Source organism: Bos mutus, chromosome 8 (assembly GCF_027580195.1).
Source record: "Bos mutus isolate GX-2022 chromosome 8, NWIPB_WYAK_1.1, whole genome shotgun sequence".
Lineage (NCBI taxonomy): Eukaryota > Metazoa > Chordata > Mammalia > Artiodactyla > Bovidae > Bos > Bos mutus.
This window is the reverse complement of record NC_091624.1, coordinates 11,507,501-11,524,100: the sequence shown is the minus strand read 5'-3', so window position 1 is coordinate 11,524,100 and position 16,600 is coordinate 11,507,501. Positions and strand designations below refer to the sequence as shown.

General features: G+C 42.9%; 1 protein-coding gene across 2 annotated transcripts in view; it reads right to left on the bottom strand.

The window, feature by feature from the left end:
* Window positions 1-246: 246 nt before the first annotated feature.
* Window positions 247-16,600, bottom strand: part of SUSD1 (sushi domain containing 1) — a 137,549-nt gene continuing 121,195 nt past the window's right edge. For both annotated transcript variants that reach the window (XM_070375110.1, XM_070375111.1), the window contains exons 16-17: window positions 5,540-5,639; window positions 247-5,192 (exon numbers count right to left, since the gene is read on the bottom strand). In XM_070375110.1, coding sequence (XP_070231211.1) covers window position 5,192; window positions 5,540-5,639 — 101 coding nt within the window. In that variant the 3' untranslated portion in view covers window positions 247-5,191. The remainder of the gene's footprint in view (window positions 5,193-5,539; window positions 5,640-16,600) is intronic.

Below are 16,600 nucleotides of genomic sequence, written 5' to 3'. Positions count from 1 at the left end.
CCCCAAGGGCTGTAGCCTGTCAGGTTCCTCTGTCCATGGGATTTCCCAGGCAGAATATGAGTGGGTTTCCATTTCCTTCTCCAACAGATCTTCTAGACTCAGGGATCGAACCCATGTCTCCTGCATTGGCAGATGGACTCTTTACCAGTGAACCACCCAGGAAGCCCAAGTCAAAAATTAGAATATGCTAGACAGGAACACACACAAACACCAAATGGAGACACATATCATGTTCTGGGATAGAAGTACTCTTTATTTAATACATCCCCAAGAAAAATATGAAGATTTGAGGGGGGGAGGAATTTAACCAAATAATTCTTTAGTTTACATATAATAAATATGTATACATGAATAAATATATAATAAAACCTGAGGATACTTTGAGAATTAACAGAAAAAGGGTGGTAACTCATTTTTACTTGATATTAAAAAAAAAAACCTGTTTTAAACTCAAAGCAGGTGGTATTGGCATAGAGATAAATTAGTACAACAAAAGATAAAGTTCAGAAATAGACTCTAGTATTTGATTCAGTATATGAGTCAAATCGCCAGAGAAAAAAATAGCAGTCAAGGAATACACATAGAACAACTGGCTAAACCATTTAGCAACAATAAAAATTAAAAAAAGACCCCTCCCAACCTCACTCCTTATACTAAAATAAGTTTCAGAACATGTAAAGACTTAAATTTTTAAAAACTGCTGAATTACAGTTATTATCTTGAGATTGGAAGGTCCAAGGGCAAAATACATAAGAAAAAAGACTGATACACTTGACTACACAGATTTAAAGTTTTTGTGTGGCAATGTATGACACAAACAAGTCAAAAGGGAAATGATCAAGTAGAAAATGGGTTTACAACATAGGTGACAGTTAACAGTGAAAATTACCATAATATAAAGAGCTTTTTCAAATCAATATAAGATTCAAGCCAACTACTGAGGGAAAAAAAGGCACCCCAACAGAATTACAAAGGACCATCAACATGCAAACCAGAGAAATGTGAACAAAGCACTGGACGGTCATTTTCCACCTACCAGATTAATCAAGATTAAGGATATCAATGATGCCACTGTGTTGAGGCTTCCTGCCGGTGAGAGCATAAACTGGCATAAACTTTCTTTGAGATTCCTCTGATAATACAAAGTAAATCTAAAATGTATATAGTTTTCATTCCAACAACTTCACATCTGGGAATTTAGCCTAATTGATAATTGCATACAACTATATAGAGGCATATAAAGATAGTAAACATCTGAAAACACTCTAAACGCACAACACACAGCAGAGTATTGGTTAAATAAATTATGGTACCAACTTTTAATGCTGTTACTATTGACATGAAAAAAATGTGTCCAGGATATGTTGATGGAAAGGAAGCATGTTAGAAACCACATGCCTCGCTTGATGCCGTTTTGGTAACCCCTAGCTGTGCCCACAAAGTATGGATATGGAAACATATCCATATCCATACACACACATATATCACCAAAATGACTCATTTATTCTCTCTCTGAGACAATGGGCATGCACTCTTCTTAAAACTGATTCGCCTCACTGAATCACTTGGCCACAGACACACAAAAAGGCACACCCTCTTTCCTCTCCCAAACTGAGCACTTGAGTTTAACCAACAATGGCTGTAGGAGGCAAACAGTCCTTAAAAATACCATTGGATTGACTTCTACTACTACTGGCTTTCTCTTTGGTGAATCAAATGAAAAAATTAAAGGTTTAGGAAATCAAAATATGAGTTAGCAATATGAAGGGAGCCTTGAGAATTCTTTTTTTACTTTCTTTAAATTCAGTTTAAACATTAACTTTTTTCCAAGCTACTGCAGAATGTCAAAGATAATCAGTTCTGCTCTGGTCTTCATCTTAAAGGGCCCAGCTGCAATTATAGGTCTGGAGTTATGGATGGACCTATTTCCCCTAATTAACCTCCATCTATTTTGGTTTTTTATGGCTCCTTCTAGAAGTGGTGAGGAAAGGTGAAAAGATAAGTATAAAAAGGCACAGGTGCTACAATAAAGGCAGTAACAGTATACATATATATATACATACATACATACATGGTTTGGAAATATAAAAACTTGACTCTCCCAAGAATCAAATGGTCCTGTCAAATCCCAAATGAGCATTGGACTTCCTGCCAGAATATTTGGCCCCACAACTGAAGTTATGTATTTGTAAGAACCTATCTCTCCATTTTGAAATGGGGAAATGATAACCCCTAAGCTTCCCACCACACAAAACTGCTGTGAGGACTGAATGAAAGAATATGTATAAACAAAAACTATGGTGGAGATAAACAAAAACCATGGGCACCAAAAACAAAAACAAAAAGTCAGCCAGGAAACAAACTGTCCAATATCTGGGTAACCCTCCAATTTTTATTTTTAATTTAGCAGGGCACTCAAGACTAAATCTTAACACTCACCTCTATACACTGTCACCAAGACAGTTAATTAAGAAAAGAGCCTTTCTCCATCTCTACTCGAGGACCAAGCTTTATTTAGTGGCCCTCAACTCTGACTGCTACCTAATCAGTCCTTCAACAGAAGGATGCTGAATGCTTACAGGAAGACTCACCATTGGTCTCCGGTGATGCTCTCCTGCCTTAGCCAGGAATCCACTTGGGGAAAAAAAGGATGGTGCTGTGATAAAGCTAACCAGGTAAATTCAGAGAACTTAAAGCTGCCTTCATGTGTATGAGAAAGTGATCAGGAAAGAACTGCAGGAAAATGGTGCATCTTTTTTGCAAATGTTCAGCACCTGCTTCTGTTGAGTATTAACACCAAGCAACTCTGTGTTATAATCTGGAACATTCAGAAGGAGGAGCGGAGTCTCTGTTTTTGCTATTTCAGTACTCTTTCATGAACTGCTTTTACGTTTCTGCACGTACCCAGAAGTACATTTTACTTCGTATTTCATTAGTTGTTTTAGGCAGACACTTTTGACACCAAGCAAATGGGATTTCTTCCTTTCAACGACAGTTATGCTAAGTTCCCATATGGACAACTGTAGCTTCCTTGGCAGTTAATTTGAGAACTGGAAATTAGGGGGAACTACAGAAACATACGGTATTCACAGAACTGGCAATAGAGAATAATGAGGGGAGGAGGCTCAGATTCTTTGAACAGAGGGGGCTTTTGAGGGAAATCCTTACTCATCAGAGACCTTACTCAATACTAACTGCAAGAATTTGTAATGATTCCCAAAATTAACCCAAGAGCTGTGAAAACAGTCTAAATGTGAATTGCTGCACATAAAAATTAAAAGTAGGATGCTGTTTGTATTTGTCTGTTGAGAGTTCTGCTCTACAGTTCACCTGAGATGAGGGCGGGCGTGGTTCTCATGTTGATCCTAAGTCACAGTCTGAGCTGGTACCTCAGGACAAAGGACAACTATTCCTAATACTGTCCAGTACTGGTCAGGGGCAGGGCCGACAGCTGACCTTGAAAGCCCAAGCATCTCGGTACCACTTCACTCTCTGACTCTTCGCAGTTGAGAAGAGATGCCTTGGGCTGGGAACAGCTTCATAGACAGCTTTCACCTGTTCTATCCCTGCCCTTGTCTCCTCATCAGCCCACAAGCCCAGGCTGCTCACATGTGTCCCTCACTGATGCCCAGGGAGCCAGTGGGGCATATGCCAGCCCACCATGTCGGAAAGGCTGTCCCTTTTCTTTAGGACCCAGTGTTGCCCAATTCTAGGACCACGTTCATCTATGTTGCACCCCGAGTTGGGCAATAAGCTGCCCCCCACCTCCTTCCCAATTTCTCTATATTCCTGCCTTGCTGAGCCTTGGAGTTACCCTGTAGTTTAGGAAGGAAAGTTCAGGAACACTGAATCGGGCTTCAAAAGTCAAATCAAATCCACTCCATCTGTCAAATCAGCATATTGACAGCAGGCCCAAGATTGCTTAATGCCTAATGTGTCATGGTTAGTGATAAAGTAACACTCGTAGTCACTGATGTTGTAGATAAAACGCAGGATCATGTCAACCACATTGTTCCCCTCCCCTGTAAACACACAGGCTCTGGCCACGGGCTTCATCTTATTGCGACCTATTGTTATCACATGAACCCTCAATCTAAAGCACATTTTTAGGAAGCAGTGATAAAAAAATTTAATCAAGGCTGCTATAAACGTTCATGTGGAAGAGAACTAAGTTAACAGAATATTTTTTTACTGGAAGAAGACTCATGGCTTTTGAATACATATAAGACAAAGGGAACTGTAGCAAAGTAATGGCTGCCTACCAGACACTGCAAGGAACTTACTGGAGTGGCCAGGATAGTATACTTTCTTTTTCTTTCTTCCCTTTTTTCAGTATTTTAAAACACTTTATTTATTCATTTTGGCCACACCACACAACATCTTAGTTCCCCCACCAGGAATGAACCCATGCCCCTTGCAGTGGAAGCATGGAGTCTTAACCAGTGGACCACAGGGAAGTCCCAGGCTGGCATGCTTTCTAATTAGTGTGTCACTAACTGTAGGAAAAGGGGTGCTTCTAAAGTGTCTGACACGTTTGCCTCAGTCAATGATCTCTATCCTTTGCGATGACGTCCCTCCTACAGTCAGACTCTAGCCCACATCTCAATGTATCTCATTGGTGGTGGTGTAGTTGCTAAGTCATGTCCTATTCTTGTGACCCCATGGACTGTAGCCTGCCAGGCTTCTCTGACCATGGGATTCTCCAGGCAAGAATACTGGAGTAGGTTGCCATTTCCTTCTCCAGGGGGTCTTCCCAACCTAGGAATCAAACTTGGGTCTCTTGCGTTGTAGGCAGATTCTTTACCAATTGAGCTATAAAGGAAGCCTGCGTACATCATTACTTATTGTAAAAGAACAGATTCTGAATTCATAACAGAGATGCTCTGAAGGAAGAGGCAGAGACACTCAGGCATCACTTGGAGGAGAACACAGGCCCAGCCCACGTGACCTGCAGCCTGTGGTCAACATCACACAGTACATCAAGGTTCTCAGGTTCAGAGATACAGGGGAGACAGCAGCAATTCCTGAGTGTCCTCCTTGGGGGGATGCCAAAGAGATAGTGACCGTCTTGAATCTAGGAATGGGACTGCAGGTCCACGCACACACGGGGCCTCTGCGCAGGCCCCTGAGAAGCTGTCACAGCATCTGCTCCAGCAGCAGTGCGTCCTCTTCACACAGTGCCCACCGGCGATCTAGACACAGAGGAGCAAAAGAGAGTTCACTGACACATGCTGGTTTTCCCATGGCGATCCCCATGTGCACAGGAAGCAGCCCGGGAGATGTGCCACTGGTGTGGGCGGCCAAGGAGCCATCACTGATCTTGCTCTTTTCCAGGGCCTGGAGGGCATTCCCCACCCACCCCTGCCCCCACCCAAGGTGCAGAGTCACCCATGCCTTTCACCTGCTGAGTATCTGTGGAGTGCAGGACATCTTCCCCCCACACCCCCTTTGACCCGCCTCGGTCCCAGCTGTTCCTCATGGTTCCAACCCCCTCCTCCCTCCATTCCACTCATTTCTCAAAAATGACGGTCGCGCATACCAAACTGCTGAGAAGGAGAGGAATGCGAGGACGATCACGACAGCCATGGAGCCCAGCCCAACGCCCACCATCTGTGGCAGCAAGAATGTGAGTGATGAACCTGTGAGACGAAAACCACACGCTGAGCCCACAGCGTCCGGAATCACGGCCCTCCCAGGAGCTGCACACCCACCTGTGCTCTCTCTGCATTAACCAGAGCTTGACCCTGTTTAATAAACCATCCCAAGAAGGCCCAGAGTGCCTCTGGGCCCCTTGAGCTAGCCCTGAGGACAGGGCATCCGGGAAACACGGTCCCACGGCACTTTTGAAAAGGGAGCATAAAAACTAGATCACGTTCTAACTTGAATGTAACTTCAAGGGATAAAAGCTGATCTTTTGGGGGCGTACAAATGCATACTTCGTTTGTCCGTCCTCCTTCAAGCCAATTACACTTGATCAGTTTTTATGGGCAGATTTCCTTTGCCTTGAGGAGGACGTCATTCTGACATCATTTGGAGTTTTGATCCAAAACTGATAGTTTAGCTCAGTGGTCAAATACGGCAAACAAATCGCCTCTGTTGAGTAGAGTCATCTGTCGCTTTCCCCACACATCAACAAGGGTGCTACCTCCCTGCTCTTTTCAGCAGGTTGCCATGAGGATAAAATAAGAAAATTGACATAAAAGCTCTTTGAAAGGTATTCATATGTTCCATTTGGAGGTGCCAACTCCAGGGAGATCCCTGGTTGTTAATGGGAAAACACCCACATTTGAGTCACACATTTGGGTCAAATGACTAAATCAGAGGATCATGTTCCAAACTGAAGGCCTCATTTTAATTTGCAAGCACTTACTTACCACTTATTATGTGCCAAACACTGATCTAAAAACCTCTCCTAACCACCCACTGGGTACCATAATAATAGCACCAAGTATTATTAGACTGGGCACTATTATTATTCCCATTTTATAGAAGAAGAACCTAGACGTGGAATGGTTAAGAAACTCCCCCAAGGTCACCCAGCTACTAAATGATAGAGCTAGGATTCAAACCCAAGCTGCCTGACCCCGGGGTCATTGCTTCTGACCACAGGACCACGCTCTCCCAGTGCAGATCTGAATCCAGCTTTATCTGCAGCTAAGCTAAGCTAAGTCACTCCAGTCATATCCGACTCTGTGCGACCCCGTAGACGGCAGCCCACCAGGCTCCCCCGTCCCTGGGATTCTCCAGGCAAGAACACTAGAGTGGGTTGCCATTTCCCTCTCCAATGCATGAAAGTGAAAAGTGAAAGTGAAGTTGCTCAGTTGTGTCCGACTCTTAGCGACGCCATGGACTGCAGCCTACCAGGTTCCTCTGCCCATGGGATTTTCCAGGCAAGAGTACTGGAGTGGGGTGCGAGTGGGCCATATTCTCTCCCCAAAGTCAGGCGGGTCAGACCAGATCTTTCCTGCACAGGCTGACGATGCTGGGACCTCGGGCTGTGGTAGTTCAAATTCCTCTTTGGAAGAACATAAATCTGTACAATGGAGCCATCAGACTTTAAGATCTCAGGCGGCTGACTCTGCATACATAGAATTAAAAAAATAATGCCAGCAAGCCATGGAATAAGTTTAAGGATGTGCATCCATTTCCAAAAATTTCCAGATGATTTGTTACAGCTGTCATTGCTGGAGTATGAAATTACAGTCATCCCTTAGTATCCATGGGGGATCTTCTGGGGCCCCACCTCAGATACCAAAGTCTTTAGATATTCAAGTCCCGTATATAAAGTGGTACAGCATTTGCTTATAACCTACTGTACATTTTAATTCATCTCTAGATTATGGGCTTCCCTGGTAGCTCAAACTGTAAAGAATCTGCCTGCCATGCAGGAGACCCAGGTTTGATCCCTGGGTCAGGAAGATCCCTTGAAGAAGGGAATGGCTACCCACTCCAGTATTCTTGCCTGGAAAATTCCATGGACAGAGAAGCTTGGCAGCCTACAGTCCATGGAATCGCAAAGAACTGGACATGACTGAGTGACTAACTATAATACCTAACACAATATAAATGCCATGTAAATAGTTGTCAATACAGAGTAAATGCTAGGTAAACAGTTGCCAGTGTGCAGCATATTCAATTTTTGCTTTTTGGAACTTTCTGGAATTATTTTTCCTGACTATTTTCAATCCACAGCTCATTGAATCCATGGACGTGGAGGCTGCAGACATGGAGGGCCAACAGTATTTCATTTTTCTGTACCCTCCTTTTATGATGCCCCAGGCATATGCTTAGTCCACCCCCTATGTAACCCAGCACTGCCTTGGAAGAGCTGAAAACAGTAAAAGCAAATATCTGCTACTGTAAGGGGGAGAGAAGCTTAAGAGGAAAAATAGCCCTTGAGCTTGAGACCCTCAAAACATAGATGACTTAATTCCCTGGCAGTGAATGTGGTGTATTTGAGAACAGTTCAAGCCTCTTAACCATTTCAACATCAATTCTGTGCTGTCTAACACAGTAGCCACTAGCCCAATGTGGCTATCTAAATATAAATTAATTTAAATTAAATTAGATTTGAAATTCAGTTTCTACAATGAGGTACCACCTCACACCAGTCAGAATGGCCATCATTAAAAAATCTACAAATAGCCAGTTTTTTTCTAAATGTGCTATGGACATCTAATAACAGCATATGAGCTACAAAATATATTTAAAATTCTGTGGGATATAAGATTGGGTCTTCCCTGGTAGCTCAGCTGTTAAACCCCAGTTCACTTTCTGGGTTGAGGAGTTTCCCTGGAGAAGGGATAGGCTACCCACTCCAATATTCTCGGCCTTCTCTGGTGGCTCAGATGGTAAAGAATCTGCCTGCAATGTGGAAGACCTGGGTTCAATCCCTGGGTTGGGAAAAGCCCCTGGAGAAGGGTATGGCTACTCACTCTGGTATTCTTGCCTGGAGAATCCCCATGGACAAAGGAGCCTGGCGGGCTACAGTCCATGGGGTCGCAAAGAGTCAGACATGACTGGGCAACTAAGCACAGCAACTAAGCACAATTAGGCACAGGATATAAGATTAATAGAAATCTATTATATTTAAATTATTAATGACATCATTCAAGACGTTCCTATTCTTATTTTTTCTGCACTTGATAAAATATTCTCAGATCAATGTTAATATGTCTCACTATGATTATATATTTTTTTCTTTTCTCTTATATTTCTTCTGATTTTTGCTTTATGTATCTTTGTTTCTTTGTTGTCAGGGGTATAATGGTTTATGATGTTTATCTTTGTGAATTGTACCTTTATCATTAAAAATATTCATCTTTGTTTCATTTAAAAATAAATAAACCAATTTAAATTAAAAAATAAAGAGGAAATTCTACCAATGTATTGTACTGTAAAAAAAGAAAAAAAAAGTCTACAAATAACAAATGTTGGAGAGGGTATGGAAAAAAGGTTCCCTTCTATACTGTTGGTGGGAACTGGTATAGTTCTATGGAGAAGCTCTATACAATCAGCAAAAACAAGACCAGGAGCTGACTGTGGCTCATATCATGAACTTCTTATTGCCAAATTCAGACTTAAATTGAAGAAAGTAGGGAAAACCACTAGACCATTCAGGTATGACCTAAATCAAATTCCTTATGACTATACAGTGGAAGTGAGAAATAGATTTAAGGGACTAGATCTGATAGATAGAGTGCCTGATGAACTATGGAATGAGGTTCGTGACATTGTACATGTGACAGGGATCAAGACCATCCTCATGGAAAAGAAATGCAAAAAAGCAAAATGGCTGTCTGGGGAGGCCTTACAAATAGCTGTGAAAAGAAGAGAAGTGAAAAGCAAAGGAGAAAAGGAAAGATATAAGCATCTGAATGCAGAGTTCCAAAGAATAGCAAGGAGAGATAAGACTTCCTCAGCGATCAATGCAAAGAAATAGAGGAAAACAACAGAATGGGAAAGACTAGAGATCTCTTCAAGAAAATTAGAGATACCAAGGGAACATTTCATGCAAAGATGGACACAATAAAGGACAGAAATGGTATGGACCTAACAGAAGCAGAAGATATTAAGAAGAGGTGGCAAGAATACACAGAAGAACTGTACAAAAAAGATCTTCATGACCAAGACAATCACGATGGTGTGATTACTCACCTAGAGTCAGACATCCTGGAATGAGAAGTCAAGTGGGCCTTAGGAAGCATCACTACTAACAAAGCTAGTGGAGGTGATGGAATTCCCATTGAGCTATTTCAAATTCTGAAAGATGATGCTGTGAAAGTGCTGCACTCAATATGCCAGCAAATTTGGAAAACTCAGCAGTGGCCACAGGATTGGAAAAGGTCAGTTTTCATTCCAATCCCAAAGAAAGGCAAGGCCAAAGAATGCTCAGACTACCGCAAAATTGCACTGTTCTCACACGCTAGTAAAGTAATGCTCAACATTCTCCAAGCCAGGCTTCAACAGTATGTGAACTGTGAACTTCCAGATGTTCAAGTTGGTTTTAGAAAAGGCAGAGGAACAGGAGATCAAATTGCCAACATCCGCTGGATCACAGAAAAAGCAAGAGAGTTCCAGAAAAACATCTATTTCTGCTCTATTGACTATGCTAAAGCCTTTGACTGTGTGGATCACAATAAACTGTGGAAAATTCGGAAAAATATGGGAATACCAGACCACCTGACCTGCTTCTTGAGAAACCTATATGCAGGTCAGGAAGCAACAGTTAGAACTGGACATGGAATAACAGACTGGTTCCAAACAGGAAAAGGAGTACATCAAGGCTGTATATTGTCACCCTGCTTATTTAACTTCTATGCAGAGTACATCAGGAGAAACACTGGGCTGGAAGAAGCACAGGCTGGAATCAAGATTGCAGGGAGAAATATCAATAACCTCAGATATGCAGATGACACCACTCTTATGGGAGAAAGTGAAGAAGAACGAAAAAGCCTCTTGATGAAAGTGAAATAGGAGAGTGAAAAAGCTGGCTAAAAGCTCAACATTCAGAAAACGAAGATCATGGCATCCGGTCCCATCACTTCATGGGAAATAGATGGGGAAACAGTGGAAACAGTGTCAGACTTTACTTTGGGGGGCTCCAAAATAACTGCAGATGATGATTGCAGCCATGAAATTAAAAGACACTTACTCCTTAGAAGGAAAGTTATGACCAACCTAGATAGCATATTGAAAAGCAGAGACATTATTTTGCCAACAAAGGTCCATTTAGTCAAGGCTATAGTTTTTCCAGTGGTCTTGTATGGATGTGAGAGTTGGACTGTGAAGAAAGCTGAGTGCCAAAGAACTGATGCTTTTGATCTGTGGTGTTGGAGAAGACTCTTGAGAGTCCCTTGAACTGCAAGGAGATCCAACCAGTCCATTCTAAAGGAGATCAGTCCTGAGTATTCTTTGGAAGGACTGATGCTAAAGCTGAAACTCCAGTACTTTGGCTACCTCATGCGAAGAGCTGACTCATTGGAAAAGACTCTGATGCTGGGAGGGATTGGGGGCAGGAGGAGAAGGGGATGACAGAAGATGAGATGGCTGGATGGCATCAGTGACTCCATGGACATGAGTTTGGGTGAACTCTGGGAGTTGGTGATGGACAGGGAGGCCTGGTGTGCTGCGATTCATGGGGTCTCAAAGAGTCGGACACAACTGAGCAACTGAACTGAACTGAACTGAATACTATAAGTTGGTATAGCCACTGTAGAAAACGATATGGAGGCTTCTCAGAAAACTAAAATTAGAATTACCACATGATCCAGCAATCCCACTCCTGGGAATATACCCACATAAAACTATAATTCAAAAAAATACATGCACCCCTGTGTTCAGAGCAGCACTATTCACAATAGCCCAAACATGGAGACAACCGAAGTGTCAACGGAGAGATGAACAGATAAAGATGTGGTCCATACTACAATGGAATACTACTCAGCCATAAAAAAGAATGGAACAATGCCATGTGCAGCAACACAGATACAACTAGAGATTATCACACTAAGTGAAGTGAGTCAGAAAGAGAAAGACAAACATCACATGATATCCCTTACATGCAGAATCTAACATACGGCACAAATGAACTCATCTACAAAACAGAAACAGTTTCAGAGACATGGAGAATAGACCTATGGCTGCCAAGGGGAGGGACTGGGATGCACTGGGAGTCTGGGGTTGGGAGATGCAAACCACCCATTCAGAATGGACAAACAACAAGGTCCTATTGTACAGCACAGGGAACTTCACTCACTATCCTGTGATAAACCAGAATGGAGAAGAATATAAAAAAGAATGTCTATATGCGCATAACAAAGTCACTTTGTTGTACAGCAGACTGGCACAACACTGAAAATCAACTATACTTCAATTTTAAAAATTTGAAACAAAAATTCAGTTTCTCAGTCATACTCTTTTAAGTGCACATTTCAAGTGCCCAGCAGTCACAAGTGGTGCGTGGCGACCACGCTGGACAACACACTTTTAAAACCTTTCCGTCGCTGCAGAAATCTACAGACTGGCGTGGCTCTCTCCACAACCAGGCTGAGAGCAGTGTGATTCTACTGGAAACTATACAGAGGAGCCGGTACAGCAAAAGCAGAGTAGAACACACCTTTTTGCTAAAGAGCCAGGCACACGCTTCCCTCAGAAAGTGTTGTCAAGAGACTTTCTAGAAAAGCGTGATGCATATTGTTTGGCTACTTTTGGTATTCAGAAGAAAAAGACCTTCACACTTTTAAGAAGCCATGTTATAAAATGGGAGGAGGCTCTCTGATTAAATTAGAAATTAAGAAAGAAAAAAGCAGGAGTGACTTGAATGACTAGATATTAAAACAGTGCAGTATCAGTACAGGAAAGAATACATCGGAACAAAACAGAAAGCCCAGGATCTTTCCTGGTGCTCCAGTGGTTTGGAGAAGGTGATGGCACCCCACTCCAGTGTTCTTGCCTGAAGAATCACAAGGACAGGGGAGTGGTGGGCTGCCGTCTATGGGGTCGCACAGAGTCGGACACAACTGAAGCGACTTAGCAGTAGCAGCAGTGATTAGGAATCCGCCTGCCAATGCAGAGGTCACAGGTTTGATCCTTGGTCTGGGAAGATTCCACATGCCTTGGGGCAACTAAGCCTGTTGGCCACAACTCCTGATCCTGAGCTCTAGAGCCCGTGCTCTGCGACAAGAGAAGCCACCACAGTGACAAGCCCATGTACCACGGCAAAGACACAGTGCAGTCAAAAATACATAAATTAAAAATCATTTTTTAAAGTAAAAACCCCAGAAACAGACCCAAATATATAAACAAAGCTTGAGTATTGGAGTCGGGTTGACCAAGTCTGTATTGGACACTACCACTTCCCAACTGTGTGACTTTAGGCAAGTTATTCAGCCATTCTGGGCCTCAGTTTCCCCACTGAAGGATGCTCCAATAATATGGGAATCATAGCCACAGTACCCACCTTATGAGATTCTTGTGAGAAATAAATGAGTTCAGACAGGTTAGAATTGTGCCCGGCATGCCATAAGCAATCGGCAAATGTTAGCTATTGCTAATATTGGCACGATTCTTGCTGGTAGAACAGCTCCTGGTTCTATGTCGTTTTTTCTACATTGTATATGTGCTCTGTGAACATGAGTCAATCCAATCATGGTATAGCCCCATGCTTCTTTAGGGACTTCCCACATTAATTTCTTACTGAGAAAATTTACAACCAGCCAATGGGTATTTCATTTTTCAAAGCTCTGCCATCTGGCTAACCCTCCCTTCCATGATCTCATGCCATTTTTCTTCTCAATCACTTGTAGAATATTCTTTTAGAAACCCAAGTGAGTGAATCATGTGTATATCCTAGATTCTCAGTGACTCATTCTTTAACCAGTTAATCCATTAGGCTTAAACCAGTCTCTGTAGGGTGGCTCCCTGAAGAGGTACAGGGCTCAGGAGGAGAGACAGGCCTTCCCTGGCCTTATCTTTAACCTCTTCACTAATGGAAGTATCACAGGTGCTGAAGAATCACTTTAAAAGGCCCCATTCCTACTCTTAGATGTTGTGACAGCTTGAGGACTTCCTATGGTTGTGGACTTTTTTCATGAATTTACACCAGCAGGGTCATTTTCTGAAAGCAACAATTCTGTTCTCCAAAAGGTATAAATAATGGCACTGTGACTTCTGTCTAGTGTGTTAAATTTCTCTCTGCTATTCTAGGGTCCCCTTGCTTGAATCCCCTGAGGAGTGCCTGCGTGCATGCTAAGTCACTTCAGTCGTGTCCCACTCTGTGCGACCCTATGGACTGTAGCCCACCAGACTCCTCAGTCCGTGGGATTCTCCAGGCAAGAATACAGGAGTGGACTGCCATGCCCTCCTCCAGGGGATTTTCCTGACCCAGGGATTGAACCCGCATGTCCTGTCTCCTGCATTGGCAGGCAGGTTCTTTACCACTAGTGCTATCTGGGAAGTCACTCCTGAGAAGTAGAAGATGGCAAAGGAGATCAAAGTAGAAAACTAACTTAGAGATAAAACCTGATGAATCAGTAAAATTATTGAATTCGTCCTCTCTTGCAGCTCAACAAATTACCATAGACTTAGCAGTAGTACCCATTTATCAGCTCACAGCTCCGTGGGTCAGAAGTTCAGGCACACACTGGGTTCTCAGCTCAGGATCTTACAGGGCTGAAATAAGGATGTCAGGAGGTCTGCATTTCCCTCTGAAGTCTCTGGAGAAGAATCTACTTCCAAGGTCATGCAGCTTGTGGGCTAAATTCAGTTCCCTACAGTTGTAGGACTGAGGTCCCCATATTATTACTGGCTGTCAGCCAAGGGTCGCTCAGCTCCTATAGGCTGCCAGCATCCTTGCCATGTGGTCCTCCCCATCTTCAAAGCCAGTAGGAGAAATCATTATATCAAATGCATCTTTCCCTTGGAACCTCAAAATTCCCCTGTGTCTGACTTCTAGACACAGATTTAAAGGGCTCACATGATAACATCAGGTCCACCTGGATAATCTCCCTGTGTGGGACTTCAGTTACATCTTTAAATACTTTCACAGCAACAACTAGAATAGTCTACGAATAAGTAAGAGCAGGTGGGTGTACCCAGGGACCAGGAATTTGTGAGGCTGTATTATTAAGAGAATACTACCTACTACAATTATGAAGGTTCAAAATGAGTGTGTGTGTATGTATATATACACATGCACAGCATATTCATACATATACATACCCACTAGGCTTCTATCTGGATGTCAATCTTCTCTGGCTTATTTGATAGTATTGCACCTGCTATGCTTCATTTTTCATCAGACTATATTACTAGTTCCCCAGTAATCTTTCAACCCAATCCAATAAAGTTTGGTTAAATACCTACTGCTTACCAGGCACTGCTCTAGCTCTTCAAATGCTGTCCCTCAAGGGTATGAAATCTAGCAAGAAAAGACAAGTGCACCAGTGGCTTGCAAGTACTATAGAAGGGCTAAAGAGAGGGAGGGAGAGAGATCCTGTCCTGTTGAGGAAATCCTTAAAGTGTCAAGGAGAAAATGGCATTTGATTTTAATCTCGAAGAACAGGAGGGACTGTAATAAACAGAAATTGCAGGGAGATTATAGGGTGATCCAGGTGAAAGTAAGCACAGAATCATATGAGCAAAGACATTAAGGAGAGAAAAGAAGGGACATAGGCAGAGAAGTATGGGCACATTGTTCAAATGGAGAAGAATGGAGATGCAATCAGAACGGTACATTGCTGTCCAACTGAGGCCTTGGAAACCAGACTAAGAAGTACTGGCAGGACTTCCCTGGAGGACCCGTGGTTAAGAATCTGCCTGCCAATGCAGGAGACTCGGGTTCGATCCCTGGTCCAGGAAGATCCCCCATACCGTGGAGCAGCTAAACTATGCACCACAGCTACTGAGCTGGCACTCCACAAGACAAATCACTGCAATGAGAAGCCTGTGCACTGTAAGAAAGGGTAGCCCCTACTCACTGCAACTATAGAAAGGCTGTGTGCAGCAACAAAGACTCAGCACAGCCAAAAGACACATAAATAAATCCCCCCAAAATAATTTTTTAAAAAATAAGTAGTGGAGAACTCTGGAGAGACCATCAGGGGAAATCAGAAAATCAGTACTGCACATTATTAACATGTCAGGCGGTAGGGTAGGCTGGAGGGAAGAGGGAACCCCTGAACACTCTGATGGGAGATAAGAAATAGGCTTGGCCAGTCGTCCAAAGGCCTCTGCTCAGGGAGTGAACACAGAAATGACAGAGAGGCCTGCCCAAGTGCAAAATGTGGGCTAAAAGAGAAAGAGGAGGAGCCATAAATGACTCAGAGGTTTCATGCCTGTGACTAAAGAATATTCCCTGATGAGAATGTACACTTTCTCATCATCTCACGTATCAGATGATCTTGTGCTACGACTCAAGAAAACACAGGCTGAAGTCCTTTGTGGCTGGAAAGGATCGCAGAGATCTTGGAGGAAGGCAATGTAGAACCAGCCAAGTTAAATACAATTTACAAGACACTCGACTGATTATGAGCAGGACTCAGGCAAGGGAGCTCAGGCCTCAGCTCCCTTGATGGGTTTCCCATCAAACCCACTGCTGGCTCCCTGGTCGTCATCACAAAGCCCTCTTAGGGGAATGTATGAAAGGTGAAATAGTATAATTCACCGGAGGGCAAAAGCAAGAATGGGGCTGTTGGTTGGCACGAGCGAACCGAAACAATCTCAGGACTAATTTGGATCCTAGTTCTCTCCAGATTACTTTCTGAAAAGGCAGTCTCCAAAACTTCTGCAAAAGGAGATTGCCAGGTGAGTGACCACTCAAGTAAACCCTGTACATAGATGTATCTGTGTGAGGGTTCCCTTCAGAATTTCAACACCACAGTGGGTTTTCTATTATCTCAGAGCTTTCTAGTAGCTTGTATTTAAAGGTTCAAACTCTCTTTCAATATGAGGGGGAAAGGGTACTGCCAAAAACCACTTAGATATTTCCAAAGCAAAATCTTTCCTGTTAATCTCGGTAAAATGACCGTGGCCAGCTCTTTGGATCTCTTTGGCCATATCTTCTATCTAGTTTGAGTTTGTTGCTTACACCAAACAGCTG